At 43.2% G+C, this 15,454-nt stretch overlaps 1 protein-coding gene across 13 annotated transcripts in view; it reads right to left on the bottom strand.

The window, feature by feature from the left end:
* Positions 1-15,454, bottom strand: part of PCDH17 (protocadherin 17) — a 142,739-nt gene that overhangs the window by 80,511 nt on the left and 46,774 nt on the right. For 6 of the 13 annotated variants that reach the window (XM_083610462.1, XM_083610458.1, XM_083610459.1 and 3 more), the window contains exons 2-3: positions 13,052-13,110; positions 12,712-12,884 (exon numbers count right to left, since the gene is read on the bottom strand). In XM_083610462.1, coding sequence (XP_083466588.1) covers positions 12,712-12,884; positions 13,052-13,110 — 232 coding nt within the window. Of the gene's footprint in view, positions 1-2,184; positions 2,340-12,711; positions 12,885-13,051; positions 13,111-15,454 lie in introns of all 13 variants that reach the window. The other 7 variants (XR_014547212.1, XM_083610456.1, XM_083610465.1 and 4 more) reach the window with 4 other exon arrangements.

Raw genomic sequence — 15,454 nt, 5'->3', positions numbered from 1 at the left:
AGCTCCTGTTGCTTGGTCCCTGCTCCTGCCAACCTAGCAGTTTGAAAGCACGTCTAAGTGCAAGTAAATAAATAGGTACCACTCCAGCGGGAAGGTAAACGGTGTTTCCATGCACTGCTCTGGTTTGCCAGAAGCAGCTTAGTCATGCTGGCCACATGACCTGGAAGCCGTACGCCGGCTCCCTCGACCAGTAAAGCGAGATGAGTGCTGCAATCCCAGAGTCATCCACAACTGGACCTAATGGTCAGGGGCCCTTTACCATTTTATTATATTCTCATCTCCACTGTTTCAGGATGAAACTTGAAAAGCTTAAGTGAACAGCAAAACACAGGGTTTTTGTTTTTAATTTAGGATTTTAAACAGAAGGAAAACATTTTGAAACTAACTAAAACCAAGCAAACACACTACTATTTAAATGTGGACTATTCTCCATTTATTTCAATAAATTTTATCATTGCCAGTAACTTTTTATCCCAATTGCTGAAATAATGTTTTGGATGGAGTGGCCTGCACATATTCACATCATCATTTCTTAGTATGCTCTGTTTTCCAATACTTGGAATAAACGAAAACAGCAGCACAAGGGGGAGAGCGGAAGGGAAGCCCCTCCCCAGCCCAAGACTTATTCCCCTGCGGAGAGCCCCACTACCTGAAGGAAAGGCACTCTGTAGTGCATCAACAAGTTGCAAATTAAAATAAGGCTCCACATCCTTGTGTGAAAGCTAATGCCATCAAAATCAGTATGTCTTACTTGAGATGAAACACATTTCAGATGGGAAAGTTAATGTGAGATATTGTACATTGCTCCTCTTTCCACACACTCAGTATTCTTTTTTTCTTATTTAACCAGTGCTGGGGCCTCAGGTGTTAACTCAGTGGCTCTCAGGACCAGGGGCAGAAATAAGTGCAAAACTCGCTTTATCACCTGATATGTGCTGATTTTAAAAAGTGGAGATGGAGACTAAGGGAGTCTGTGCCTTGCCCTTTGGGATTCTGGCAAAGGGGAAAACAAAACAAAGCCAGGTCAGGCCATAGTGGTGGTTGTTTTTCTGACTGGCTGACAACCCCACGAGCAACAGATTCCAGCAAGAACTGCATGCACATGACACTGTGTACTACAATTTAGAAAAGAAACCTTGATCAACATTTTTTTCAAGTGGAATGGTTCCTGAGATTTATTAAAATTTTCTATTAAACTTCTAAACTGAGCATGCAGTTCCTAAAAATACTTTAGCTGTGGCTGAAAGAACCAAGCATATTGTAAAAGACATTAGAAGTAGAGAAACCTGCTTAATACTGAACTAGACTATGAGATGGGCAGCAGCTCCCAAAGACTCAGGCGTTGCTCTGCCCTGAGTTTCTGTTTCAAAACTAGACCTGCCAGGAAGGAACCTCAGTATATGCAAATAATGTACCATATCATGTAGCTATGGCCCTTCTCAATTTTCTCATATGAATACAGCTAAGTCCTCTCTTCCCTACCGGCCTGGTATTGTGCTAGGCACCATGATAGTTCGGCCAGGCTTCTCAGTCTCATGCTTTACTTTAGATTGCCTTGCAGTTCGGCAGTTTCCAGGTCTCAGTGGGCAGCACCACCTCTGCTTTTGCAAAAGTGGCTTACATGCAAGGTGCAGAAGACTTTGATTTGAATGAACAGCTCATTTCCATTGCCCAGCAACAGAAGCATCATAGCAGGGGAGGAACAGGCTGCATGGGACCACTCCCCCCCCCCCACATGCATGCCTCTCTGCATATGGAGGGTGAACAGAGTTCTTTGTGAATGGTTCTTTCACGAATTGGTTGGAGGTGGTTTTGCTAAAGTAAACATACACAGTACTAAAAGCACTGAATGAATTTTCAACCCTTCTACTCAGCTTTAAGCCACCTTTCTCCCCCAAATATTTTAAGGTAAAGCTGGAGAGATTTGGGACCTTTTTGCACTGGGTGTTGATGTGCTTCCCCTGACTGTAGTATTTAGTTGCTTAAAACACAGACATCAATCCGCAATCAAAATGAAAACTAAATCTCTATCGGAAAACCAGGGCAAGGGGTCCGCAGTCTGTACCTGCAATCTACCTATCAACAATCCAGCCTGCTCTTCACCACTAGTTTCCTGAGTTAGATGGAAGTGAAGATGGGAATTGCGTGCACGTCCTAACATACAACAGCAAGGCAGTTTCTTACCTGACCTTGTTAGGGGTAACCAACTTGGAGAGGATGGTACTCTTGGACATAAAGTTTCTTAGGTGGAGTCAGAACAAGGAGTGCAGTCTGACAGCTACTCTCATTTTGGGCACAGAGAGAATGAGAGAGAAGATGTTCTGTCCAGGGGGAAAAACCTATGGGAGGAAGCAATGGTGAACAACATTTCACAGATTGTGTCATTTTAGGGTGGGACTCCCAAACTAGGCCACGCTCACAGTTAGGGAGGAAATCACCAAATGGTGAAAAAATCAAGGAAGTATTTCAGTTTACATGCTTTGGGGTTGTAAATTGATTCATATTGTATGAACCGAGGATTTGCAAAGAACATATTGGTGATCAAGTGGGGGGGGGGGTGTTTCTAATTTACAAAGTGAGACCACCCTACCCAATATTTAACCTGGCCAATTTCTAGATATTTATTCAAGTGCTTCCAATTTTATTTTGTTTTTCTTTTACGAGCCAATGGATAAATATCACCGGTGGCATTAGGAAGTTCAAAACATACTGGAGACTCAAAGCCTATTAAGGAATTCAAACCTATTGTTTTGAAAACATAGCAAAGCCCTGGATTTCAGAAGCTGTCACTCTTTCTTATTCATGGGAAATTTGTTGTGCAAATATTTTTTATATAAATCATAGTAAGAACATTTTCCAAGGGTATGATACCAGCAACTTTGGCTGTTAATTTCATAATTGAGATCCAGGGTATATCTACACTACAAATTTGTATTGTTTCAATATCAGTTTGTGTGTCATGATTAAAAATTCCTGCATTGCAGGGGGTTGGGCCAGATGACTCCCCCCCAACTCTACAATTCTATGATTCTATTACTCCCCCTGCCCCTGCCCCACCCATAATGATTATTGAGAGTTGCTATTAAGTGAATACTGTTCTGGAGATCTCTAGTGTCCTAGCTCTCTCTCCCACAATCACGCAGATTGAAGAGTTCAGTGGTATTCATATGATCCCAGCTCCATTATCATGTAGGTCAGTGAATTAGCAATTGTCAATCTATGGTGACATTAATGACTTAGATCCCAATCATGGAACTGAATCATGAGTGTTTTATATTTGTACAAATTTCTATATTACTTTTTGGTGAGCCAATTTGATTTTTAAAAAAAATAAAAAAATAAGATAGAATCTTTTACAATAATTAAATGCATATGAAACCACTGACAAGATCCAAAGTGAGAATTTGTAGATCTCATTGATTTCAGTAGCAGAGATTTAACAACTTAACATTTTCACCAGGAAAGTTGAAGCTGCAGTTCTATTGCCCCTTGGAGGGATTCATCAGACTTCCCTCTGCAATGCCAGAGCAAGAGAGCGGATGTCAGATGACCCTTCCCACCGCCACAGCAGCTCCCACTGCCCTGGTTCTACCAACATCAGGAGGGTCAAAAGGGGTGGGGCATCACGGAAAGAGTGGGAAACTCTTGTACAGCTGGAAGGGACTCGGAGGGTCATCTCATCCAACCCCCTGCAATGCAGCCTTTCAACCCTGACACACAAACCTCAACCCTGGGAGAGATTCATGCCAGCTCAGGGCATGCCATAAATCCACCCCATTCATTGTTTTCAGCGGAGGGGGCTGCTTTTTAAAGGGGAAAGGACACTGGAGGACTAGAGAGCTCCTCCGGCTTTACTTCCACTCTGTCAGTGTGTGACCCAAGCAGGACATTAGTGGGCAATTAAACTGCCTTCAGTTTCCTCACCACAAGCAGCTTTAAGATTGTCCCACCAGTCTTTGGACCTAGAACGTGCCAAATATATTTTCCTGATTCTGAGCACCAGTGCAATCACATGTCTTTATTGCATGATTCAGTTGGCAACTGATGGCCCAATTCAGCAAAAGCCAAGGTTTCGTAGATCTGCTCAATGAGGTTCACTTGCGGCATGAATGGAAGGAAACATTTCCAGCAATGAGGCAGTGTATGCCATAAGCCGCCCCCTTGCCCCCCCCCCCAATGCTAGGCTCCTGCTTTGTTCCTATACAGTGGTACCTCGGGTTAAGAACTTAATTCGTTCCGGAGGTCCGTTCTTAACCTGAAACTGTTCTTAACCTGAAGCACCACTTTAGCTAATGGGGCCTCCTGCTGCTGCCACGTCGCTGGGGCACAATTTCTGTTCTCATCCTGAAGCAAAGTTCTTAACCCGAGGTACTATTTCTGGGTTAGTGGAGTGTGTAACCTGAAGCGTATGTAACTCGAGGTACCACTGTAGTTCTCTGGAGTGGTGCTGGGTTATTAAGCTCTGCTCTCAAGACCAGGTTCACAACTTGCAGCATTATGCCTAGAGCGGTCATTGGGCAAATTAACCATGTGAATGGCAAAGATGAAACAAATTTGAAATGCAGAATTTGGCTTCATAGCTCAAGCATAATACTGAGCTTAAAAGTGTGAATTTAGGGGGGAAATGGGATAGGTGGCTTTCACATGTATGTAATGGAATGCAAGAGACAAATAACAAATAATGGATACTATTTTCTGGCACTAAAATCTAAGTTTCAGAGATTGAGAAAACACTGAATCTTGAAAGTTGATTTGTAAACTTTAAAACTTTTATCATTTCCAGATCTGTTTTCCCAATTTAAAACCTTAGAACTTTATGATATGATACTATTTATTATCTGTTCCACTCTGATTGTTTTGGTGTGCATATGGTAGCTGAAACACACACAGAGTTTGCCTCATTCTCTTCAATTAGTCAAGGAACAACTCATGCATTCAGTGGAGACTCCTTCCCACAGAGAAACCTCCAAAATAGCCTCTGGGAGCATGGAATTCCTCTTCCACTTTGAAGCTCCATAAAGCATGTCTCACGTGATAAGAGTTCAGATTTATTTTCTTGTTTAGTTTGGCTGATAGGATTACATGTAGAGTTTTTTAAGCTGTTCGTGATTTCATCTGCATTAGGTGTTTGATAATGAGGCTGGTGCTGTGGATTTTGCAACAGTAGCTGGAAGCTCTTTTCCCTACGATGCTGCTGAAGGTTTACGTCTAAACTGCACTTCCTGTCAAAGCAAAGCATCACCAGGCTTTCTAGAGACATTTTAAAAAATCTTACTGTTGGGCAAGAATGGAAGAATTCTAAATAATGAAGGCTTACCTTCTTCCAGACCCTAAATCAGGCCTGCAATTGTGAAATTTTTAGAGCTGAGGTGAGAGACCCCTGTGCCTCACTCTTCTCCCTCTCCTTTTGGTGAAAAGCAGTGACCTGACACTCTACACCCCACCACCACCACCACTGCTCCCAGTGGAAACAACACCAAGCGTTAAGTCCCACATGTCTCTTCGCTGTTTCTAAACCAGGCCTGTAAAACTTTTGATCCACAAGGCCAAACAAATGTGGTCCATCAGTCCTGATTTGTTGCCTTATTGGGACTACAAAAAAGGGGAAGCATTTGCCAGAGCACAGCACAGAACAATGTTCGGTGGACCGCAAGTGGCACCGGCCAGCCCTAAATTACACTCCATGCAGGTGGGGAAATATATCCCCAACACGCCCTTTGGGTTCTAGGCTGAAGGGAAGCTGGTTCCCTTCAGTGGCCTAATCACCAGTTAGCCGAGAGATTGAATTGGTTCCTACTGGATTTGAGGGTTTGGAATGCTTTCCTTCTTTCTTTTTCTCTTTCCTTTTCCCCTTCCTTCCTTCCTTCCTTCCTTCCCTCCTGTTTTCTAATTTTACCTTTCCTACTGTTTGGATACACAGACTACCTAGATAAATGTTATGAATATGGAAAGCACCCCCTAACCCCACCCTACTTTACAAAATTGAGATGAGAAGATGCCAGCAGGACCTGGAATGTTTCGCTTTGGAGCACATCTACACAGCAAGCTTATATTGGTTTTGTACCAGTTCTCCTGCCCAGTTCCTAAAATAACATGGAAATTAAAGTTTAGTGGTGGTGCAGATCGTTTTCTGTTAGAGATAACTATATCTCCCTATGGAACTTCCCATGATCCCTTGAGGTAAAACTAAAACTATTTGGACGTGATTCAGCAGCTTCCCACAAGCCTTCCTCAGGCATTATTCTCAAGCCCCTGATAATAATCACATGAGGGAGGACACCGGAGGGCCACACACATTTGCCCTGCTGCTTTGTCCTGCACCAGCCCTCTCTCCCCGCAAGACTGTCTGCTTGTTGAGGGCATGTCCACAATGGGGCAGCCTGCTGACTGCATGTAGGTTATTCCTGTGAACTAGGACCCTGAGTATTTGGGGTTCCAGGTCCACCTACATGCATCCAGTGGGTTAAGCTTCTGTGTGCGAAGGCAGGGAAAGCGCAAGTGCTCCTGCCATTCTCCCTCACTCAGTTATCGCATTTGGCAATCCCTGGGCTGCCATTATGGGAGGATGGGGAAGTATTCCTGCCTTATTTTAGATTGCACATGGTTATGCCTTTAGATGGAGACCTGCAGAACAATGCCAAATCCCAGCAAAATGCTAGTTAACAAAGCAGAGTTCAATTCTGGTAACGCAGCTTGATGAGGATTTTTTGTGGGGGGAGCACACAGTCTAAAAATGAGGCACAAATAAAATGTCAAGCTGAACAATTTCCCTTAAAGAGTAGTAAACATATGGAGGGAGCTGCTTAGTAAGGCCAGTGAATCAGAGAGCATAAATAAGCTTATGAGACAGCTAGACATTTTAATAGAAAGAGTAGGTAGAGACTTCCTTCAGATAGCTAGAGTGAAGATAACTTAAAGGGGACATGCTTGGTTATTGCACAAGACTTTCTGTCCCAATGATTATGCTTTCTTTTACACAAGCTTTTTCTCCTTTAGGCCACCTGCCAAGATTTATCAAAGCACCCTCATTTTTTATTCTCCTTCCTTTATTTACATTTACCAAGGAGGCTAGCACAGAGCAAATATTGCTATCTGTGGAGCTTTCTTTTTAAGCAACATTTCCTGAAGAGCAGATATTCTTGGGTTTTCTTCTTCATTATTCCTTCCTTTTCAACCAAGCCTTGTCAAGTGAGATGAGAATAGGGACTGTGTTTGTTTAGCTGAGCAACTGGAAGATTAAAGCAGACACACACTGGCATTCCCAAGGATTTCAAGCCAAGTTAAGAGATGTGTCTTTTATTTTATTTCCCTTCTACAAAGTTTGAACATCACAGGCAAATAATAATAATATGGCTTCTCTTCTGATCCACTGATCAGAAAAAGCATCGTGCTGGACCAATACAACCTGAGACCTAAGGGGAGCAGTGAGATGCCTGAAGCATCTTCTGTTCTGATCAAAGCAACTTTGCATGTGATGTGTCTCCACAGTTTGAAAGAATGACTCTTGAAGTACGTGGTGTGACCAGTCATTTGCTAAGGGAGGTCATAGACTTTGTGATCCTAAAGTTCAGGGTCACTTCACATGTGGCAGTGTAGAATGAAAGTGTGTATATATCACCAGTGCTGTTTTTCTAGAAAAATAGATGCCAGAGCTCACCATGAACTTCTCTCTCATTCTCTTAGAATAGCAATGGCCCCCACCTGAGAGGGGCCGCAGCTGAGCTCCACTGAGCAAGTCACACACCCCACCATGTGCAGCCAACAACAGCTGACTGTAATGTATAAAAAGATACATAGCCACAGGAGCTGATACATCCCCAGAAAACTGTGAAATGATCCTTATCTGAGCTCAAAAGAGGCGGCTTCCCTTTTCAAAGAATGCTGCAGAATATGGCAGTTGGTGGTTGGGGACACTGGGACCCTGTTACTCCAGGACAGGGATGAGGAACCTGTGGTGTTCCAGATGCCGCTGGACTACAGCTCCCATCAGATCCAGCAACGATGGCCAAAGGTAAGGAATGCAGGGCAAGACTATACTAGAATGAGAGGAGCCATTCAGGTCACTTCTTCTGGTTTGGCTGTTACCATTCTGCTGGCTTGAATAATTCCTCCATACGCAAACACACCAACAGACTTAGCATTACAAAAATTTCTCTTTAGCGTTTTATTTACTTTCACATATGCTAAGGAAATAACTATTAGTCCTTATATTTATAAATGTGTGTACTTTTCTCCAAAATTGAGATGCAGCAACCTCCACAATTCTTTAGTTATGTAGCCTGGGAAGGGAGAATAATTAAAGAAAATTCAGGGACAATCTGTTCTCAAAATGGTATCGGAAATCATTAATGATGCACAGCCACACAATGAGTTCAGCATTATTAAACCCTCGGTGCCTCTTTTCTTTAACCTTTTAAAATATATTCTTTCTCATTTCCTGTTTTTGAAGATGTACAGTAAGGGTTACTGTTACTCCTTGAAGTACATCTGTAAAATACCTTCTCCTACTGCAGGCACCCTCAGGCATACATTCTTCCTGGGTATCCATCCGAACACATAAAACACACAAATAGTGCACATACCCACAAGGATTAATCTTTCCATCTCTTAGGTATTTAGAAGAGTAGACCAGCCCAATCTACACGCCAAGGATGGAAGAGTTAATACCAACTGTTTGCACGAGCTGGTTCCAGAATATGGTGAAACACTTTGCCTGAACACTTTGCATTATCACTCATATAAGCAATAGTAATGGTTGACTAAACCTGGTTTATTTTGATTTTTTAAATATTTTGCTTCGTAGGACAACTTGCAGGGTTCTAAGTGTTGTTTCTTCTAACAGCGTGAGCCTATTTTTTTATATATTATATTGGTGTGACCTATGGACCACTTTCTTCTAAGCCCTGCAGAAACCTTGAAATTGTACTGCATGCAGCCTCCACCTTCCTCAGCTCACAGCCTGCAGCATCCCAACCATAACTCATAACTTTTGCCCAAATTTTGGCAAGCAACTCTGATCAATAGGAAGAAGTGAGAAAAACTCACCTCTTGCCTACCCAGCCTGATTTGGGATATAGTTTGGACAGACCATATTATTTATCTGGATACATGAACTAGTATTCCTCAGTAGGAATAGAAGTCAGGTACCTCACAGGTGTCACTGGTGAGTGCCAGGATTCTGTTTCTGGGCCTAATGGAACACATGTTGGGCATTCCCTCACCTGGTACTTTCCAGATGTTTCAGACTGTAACTCTCAATAGCCCCAGCTAGCACTAGAGAACATGAGAGAGAGAAAGGCTGATCACATCCCTCAGGGTCTCCAAAATGGATGCAATTAGACCAGAAGACTCTACCTGCAACTCTGAACATTTCTGACTTTCCTGTTGATTACATACAGAATTAAAGAGGGCAACGCTTTCCATGATATTTAGGGAAAGCAACATATGGTGGACATATCCTGTTCACCAGTATTTTGACTTTCACTCTGCTTTTTTGCATCTATAGGCATTGTCCACTGTAGGTTTCTTCAGCCACTGCAATAAACAGCACTTGCAGAAAAGCACAGTTGTGGGTTCTCCTATTCATTTAAATTGAGAACTTGAGAACTTGAGAAAAGAAAAGAAAAAGTACCTGGGAGATTCAGGCTCATGTATTCTGCAGACAGCAAATATATACACAGCATGTACAAGGTTGTGGACAGGGAGATGAGAATCCCAGATTCAACTCCCCATTCAGCTATGAAGCTGTTTTGTGGCCCTTGGATGAGTCTCAGTATTTCTCCATTTATCCTACTTCACCAGGTTGTTGTGAGGTTAAATTCTAAATCTTCTTCAAGGAAGGCTGGCATAAAAATGTAAGAAAAATTTTACAGAAATCCCTTTAATTTTCCTACAAAATCTAGCAGATTTCTTGTTGAAGCAAGGCTTTTAAAAGCTACTATGAATTTCAGTGTAGATAAAATTTGATGGCAGCTAGGAAATGAAAAAACCCTTCCACACTCTTTCCCCAGCAAATGTAGTGAAGCTTTTAAAAATGTCCCTCATAATGCCAAAATATATTCTATCTGGCACAATTCTTCAACAGCTGTACAACCCAAGCTATAGAACAGTTTGGAAGTCTTATTCTGTGTTTTTCATATTAAAATAAATTAGCAGGTATATATGTTAGAAGAGATTTTTTTAGAGAGAAATATTTACACAGAATAGTGGTTCAATTATAAACCAAGAGTCACTATGCAAAGGGGGGAATTTGGCATCTATCATTTGGAAAACAAGGTCATGAGGTCCTCCCTTGAATGAACGAGGAATAAATTACAATGCAGCATTCTAAACATTCTACATGGAAACAAAATCTTATTGCATTCTTGACATGATCAAGAAAATGAAGCCAAGCGTGCATTTGCTGATGAATGTGGTACAACTCTGGCTGTGCTGGAGGCAAAAATCTAGTTCTAATTAATCACCAATTAATAGAAAGCTTAGAATGTGTTTCTGCTTAATTATAAATATAGCTTCTCATTAAGAAAGACTTAATTAATCAATTTTTAAAACATCCTCAGTGCTGTGAATCATTTTCCACACAACAAGCTGAAATGACTAATGGAGATGAGAAACCAAATTCAAAATATTTCAGCTGTGTTCCTCCTCACTGCTTGGAAGCGAAATGTACAACACACACACACACACACACACACACACACACACACACACGGACACACAGCTGATATACTCAGTTTAACTGGCACTGATAGGAAATAATGGGTTTCTTTTGAAATAAACTTACTCTTAGCAAAAGGGAGCATAAACCAAATCATACAGACTTTGGCGAAACAGAGATGCTTTTGTCTCTGTAAATATAACCCAGTTGAGAACACTCACTGCTCTGCTGTACATCACTCTAGCCGTGTCACAGGCACCTGTCAGTAACTTCTTTGTAGCTTGTAAATGAAATGATTTACTAACTAGGGGCCAGATCGTGCGTGTACCAAGGATCTGCACAGCTTCCACTTATTTCAGTGAGACAGGGGTTTTCAAACTGCATTTCAGGGAACTCCTGGGATTGTTTGGAAACTTGTCAAGAGCTTCCTCATGAGATTAACCATGGTGGACAAATTTATCTGAAAGACAACTTGCCCCCGGAGACTAACCTTCCTCTGCCATGTTCTAAATGAGTTCTAAAGGGCCTGGAATGGTGCCTGGCAGGAGCTGTGTATCTCAGAACAGGATACAGAATCCTCCATAACAGGAGAAGCCAATGCAGTGCCCTCCAGATTTTGCAGGACTACAATTTCTATCATGCTGACTGGGGCTGATGGAACTGCAGTCCAGCGACATCTGGAGAACACCATGTTGCCCTCTGCAACATGCATGAATATCTGGCAGGTGCTCTGGGTTCTCAAGCAGGCAAATTAACGAGTGTGTTGCAAGAGGTTGCAATTAAAAACAAACAAACACGGCAAAGGAACAGATTGAGGGCTCGAGTTAGAATCCACTGAAAAAATTAGAACCTGCATCGCACTAGCACTTGGTGGAGTGAGCCCTGTGTCGTGATTTGATCATTTAGTAGCACAAGCAACTCCTCATTTACACATTCTCTATTTGTGCACAACTGTGCACACAGATGTTGCCAGGATCCTGGAAGTTGAACCCAGAAATGGGGAACACCCTGGAGAGGAGTCCTGGCTCCTGAGGAGACCCTTCCCAGGGCGCGAAAAGGACATCCTCTTCAGTCTCCTCGAAGGGTCTCCTCGAAGGTTCTTCCCTGCCCAGCAGCTGAGCTGATCCAGGCAACTCCCCATTTTACGAGAGTTTGCACTTGGGGGTTCGGAACACAACCCCCGACTCTTGAGGTTGCCAACAATGTTTTATATTTGATAATGAAATCAATCTTGGAAACAAAAAAACATGAAGCCACCATTAGTTGGAGTTGGTTCTGATTTCAAATGTTTATCCTGCCAATTATCATAGCAAGTGAAAAAGGAAAAGTATAACCATACTGTGGCCATATTTTTCCACGCAATAAATGCAGCTATCACATAATATCTTGGGTCCCATGAGCTTTCTAACCATGAGTCTGTTATCACAATTAAGCATTTAGGCAAGGAATATTCCACCGATGTGGTGGAGAAGGGCAGATGTGATGATCAAACCATTGCTCTAACTGTGTAAATCCAACTTCACTCTTCGGGACAACACTAAGGAAAAACGGCAGCAGGCTATCCATTTCTAGAAGTCCTCAAGAACATAAAGTCAGGATCCAAAGAGCTGCTTTGTATACACCCGGTGAGATTTTTGCTTTTTCTGTCTTTAAATATCAGGCCCATATGCCATATCACAAGATACTCCCGAAAAGTCCCAAGGCCTCTTTGCAGATGTGGAGCTAGTTAAAAGCCTCTCTGGATCCCAGGGGGGAAACACCACTATTACTCATTAATACATGGCTTGTTGGGGCTGAACAGGCATGATAACTGTCTGTTCCAGTTTCTAATTATTACATACGTATGTGTATATACACCAGTATATTTATATGTGTGTGGTATATGCATACAAACAGAGAGAGAACATGTTTGTGTGGCAAGTTGGCTGGAAGATTTAGTGCTGCATCTGATAGCATTATCAGTGGGCTTGCCTATCTACTGCCAGAACAGAAGTAATAGGTTTCTAATCATTGCTTAAGCTGCAGACGTAGCAAGCGGTGGCTGCTTCACTCACCTGGTTCGAGCGGCTGGCTTTTAGTCGAAGTCGCTTTCATCTTGAGGGCCTCTCTAACCGACATGTCACAACAGGAGCCTTTGTTGGTATCCTGGTCACTGTCTGCTTGGTCACTGTCCCCATGGCCACTGTCTCTCAAGCTGGCTCTCTCAGGGTCCTTGAATGTGGAGCTACTGATATTTCATGTATGGAAGGAAAGAGAACAAGAGAGAAAGGGGGAGAGAATGTGTTAAACTTGTATTTATTTTCCCCCACCCCATTTGAATTGTTCTTTCTGGCAAAGGAATTTCTGAATAGGATGCAAATGGGGAAGCCGAGAAAGTTATTTAATAGGCCTTACCTTTGAACAAACTGCTGCCTGCTGCCCATGTAATTGGGCTCTGCGGGAAAATTGTCTGTCTGTGAAAGAGAAGGAAAAAAAACATATCTAGTTGTACACTGGACAAATCTCCTGCAGAGCAACAAGATTTCCTAGAGGAGGAATGATTAATAATTCAAAAATAATTTTCCCCACCCCTTAATGTTCAGATTTGTACATTTTAATTAAATTGCAAAATGCTGGTATATCATTATGCACTCAGAACAATTAAGTGATACTGGTCCACAAATTACCTGCTAAAACAAACAAGGAAGATTTACATAAGTGACATGGAAATATGGCTTGTAATTAACCAAATACTCATCTTAAGCTTTGTATTAAGGCAAGTTCAGATCACCACATTTTGTTCACAAGTATTTACTGTTATGTATCACCTTTTGCAGATGCAGTAGAAGCTCTCTTGACAAACAGCAAAAAAAAAACCCCAGCTGGAATATTCATTTTGATTTATAAACAGATGTTGGAGAAGGTTCCAAGCTAGCTAGTTTTAAGCCCCCTGATATGATAGATTTCAGCCCCCTCCCCTGTCCAGTGAAGAACTATTCAGTCATGTAGCCCCACAACCTTACTTGATTGACTGCAGTCTGAATGAAGCAGCACAGCCGAGCAACAATTGTACCACACGCTTAGAAAGGCTCTTCTCCAGTCCATGTTAGTAAGCGCACACAAAGGCTTCAGTCAACAGATGCAGCAGCAAGTTGCCCATCTGCTCCTGAATACAGGAATCCCCCCACTAAAACAAAACAAACTTATCAGTGGTAACAGATAGAATACTGGATGAAAGCAGGGAGAAGGACAATCTGCATATGAATCCCACAAGCACCAGGACTTTGGATATTTGATGCGGTTCACCCACAAGATGCTATTGTGCCCCCTATGAAGGGAGATCAAATGTTCTGGGCTGGAATAAATAAGGGTGGAGACAGATGTCACCAAACAGAGGAACTGATTGGAACTCCAGTTTTTGTTTCCAGGGCAGTGAATGTGTATTAAAACCACTTCCACCATACTTAAAGCATAGCCTCCAAGTGCCACTATTCAGCCATGGAAATTAATAAGCTATCCTGCTTTGTTCCTGTGCCAAAGGAAATCTTGGTTTAAGCTGGGGACATAGGCAAGACTGCCACTAGTTTGCAGCCCTTTTAAGAGTATCTTGGCTCCCCAATTCCCCGCCTTGCTCTCCTCTACAAATATGAAATGCTCCTCCCTGTCCAGTTTGCTTTCCACAGTTGCCTGCCCAGCCAGTCTCCTGCTCACCAATGCTTTTCCCCCAGGCTCTGCCTGCCTCCACCCTCTGCCCGATTCCATGGCCAGAAGGCTAGGAGAGATCCTTAATCCACACCGGTGGGATCTTCTCAGCTCGGCAGAGGAGCACTGGAGCAAAACAAGTGCCTCAGAGCCAATGGGCAAGCAACTGCACCTGCGTGGCTTTGCAAAGTTAGCTAGGGATTTTTCTCCTCCCCCCCCCCGCCCCCAGTCCCATCCCAAGCATGTCTACTTAAAGCTGTTGCTGCTCCTGTGAGTGTCTGGCAAGACCACTCCCCCCTGCAAGTCAATTCCATGAGGCCCAAGGGGTGGGACCTACACTCACACATACTCTGAGCAGCTCTCTGCAGCAAGTGGCGAAAATGGTTTTAAGCGTTCTTAATCTGCTGTTAGGGACGCGGGTGGCGCTGTGGGTAAAACCTCAGCGCCTAGGACTTGCCAATCGTCAGGTCGGTGGTTCGAATCCCCGCCGCGGGGTGCGCTCCCGTTGCTTGGTCCCAGTGCCTGCCAACCTAGCAGTTCGAAAGCACCCCCGGGTGCAAGTAGATAAATAGGGACCGCTTACTAGCGGGAAGGTAAACGGCGTTTCCGTGTGCTGCGCTGGCTCGCCAGATGCAGCTTGTCATGCTGGCCATGTGACCCGGAAGTGTCTGCGGACAGCGCTGGCTCCCGGCCTATAGAGTGAGATGAGCGCACAACCCTAGAGTCTGTCAAGACTGGCCCGTACGGGCAGGGGTACCTTTACCTTTTTAATCTGCTGTACCTCGAATGGTGATTTTTTATAACATAATATTATTTTCTTATTTTCTTTCTGTTCTGGGTGGGACAAATGTTTAGTCGGGGCGGGGAGTAGTTAAATTTTAGCACAATTGTTTCTTGCTTTGTTTTTACTGCCATTATTTTGTTACATTATTGTATAGTTTGTATTTTGTTTTTTAAGGGGAAAGGGTCAGGGCTGCCTGGGCAGGGGCCTCAGCCAACAGAATGGCTGGGGTGGGTTCCACGGGGGGGGGGATGTATTGGGCAGCTGGTCCTGACCGGAAGGGTACTGGAATCAGCAAGGGAAACCCACATGGCCTGAAAGTGTTGCCGTGCAAT

This window comes from Podarcis filfolensis, assembly GCF_964270895.1.
Source record: "Podarcis filfolensis genome assembly, chromosome: 4".
In the NCBI taxonomy this organism is placed as follows: domain Eukaryota; kingdom Metazoa; phylum Chordata; class Lepidosauria; order Squamata; family Lacertidae; genus Podarcis; species Podarcis filfolensis.
This window is presented reverse-complemented; position numbering and strand designations above follow the sequence as displayed.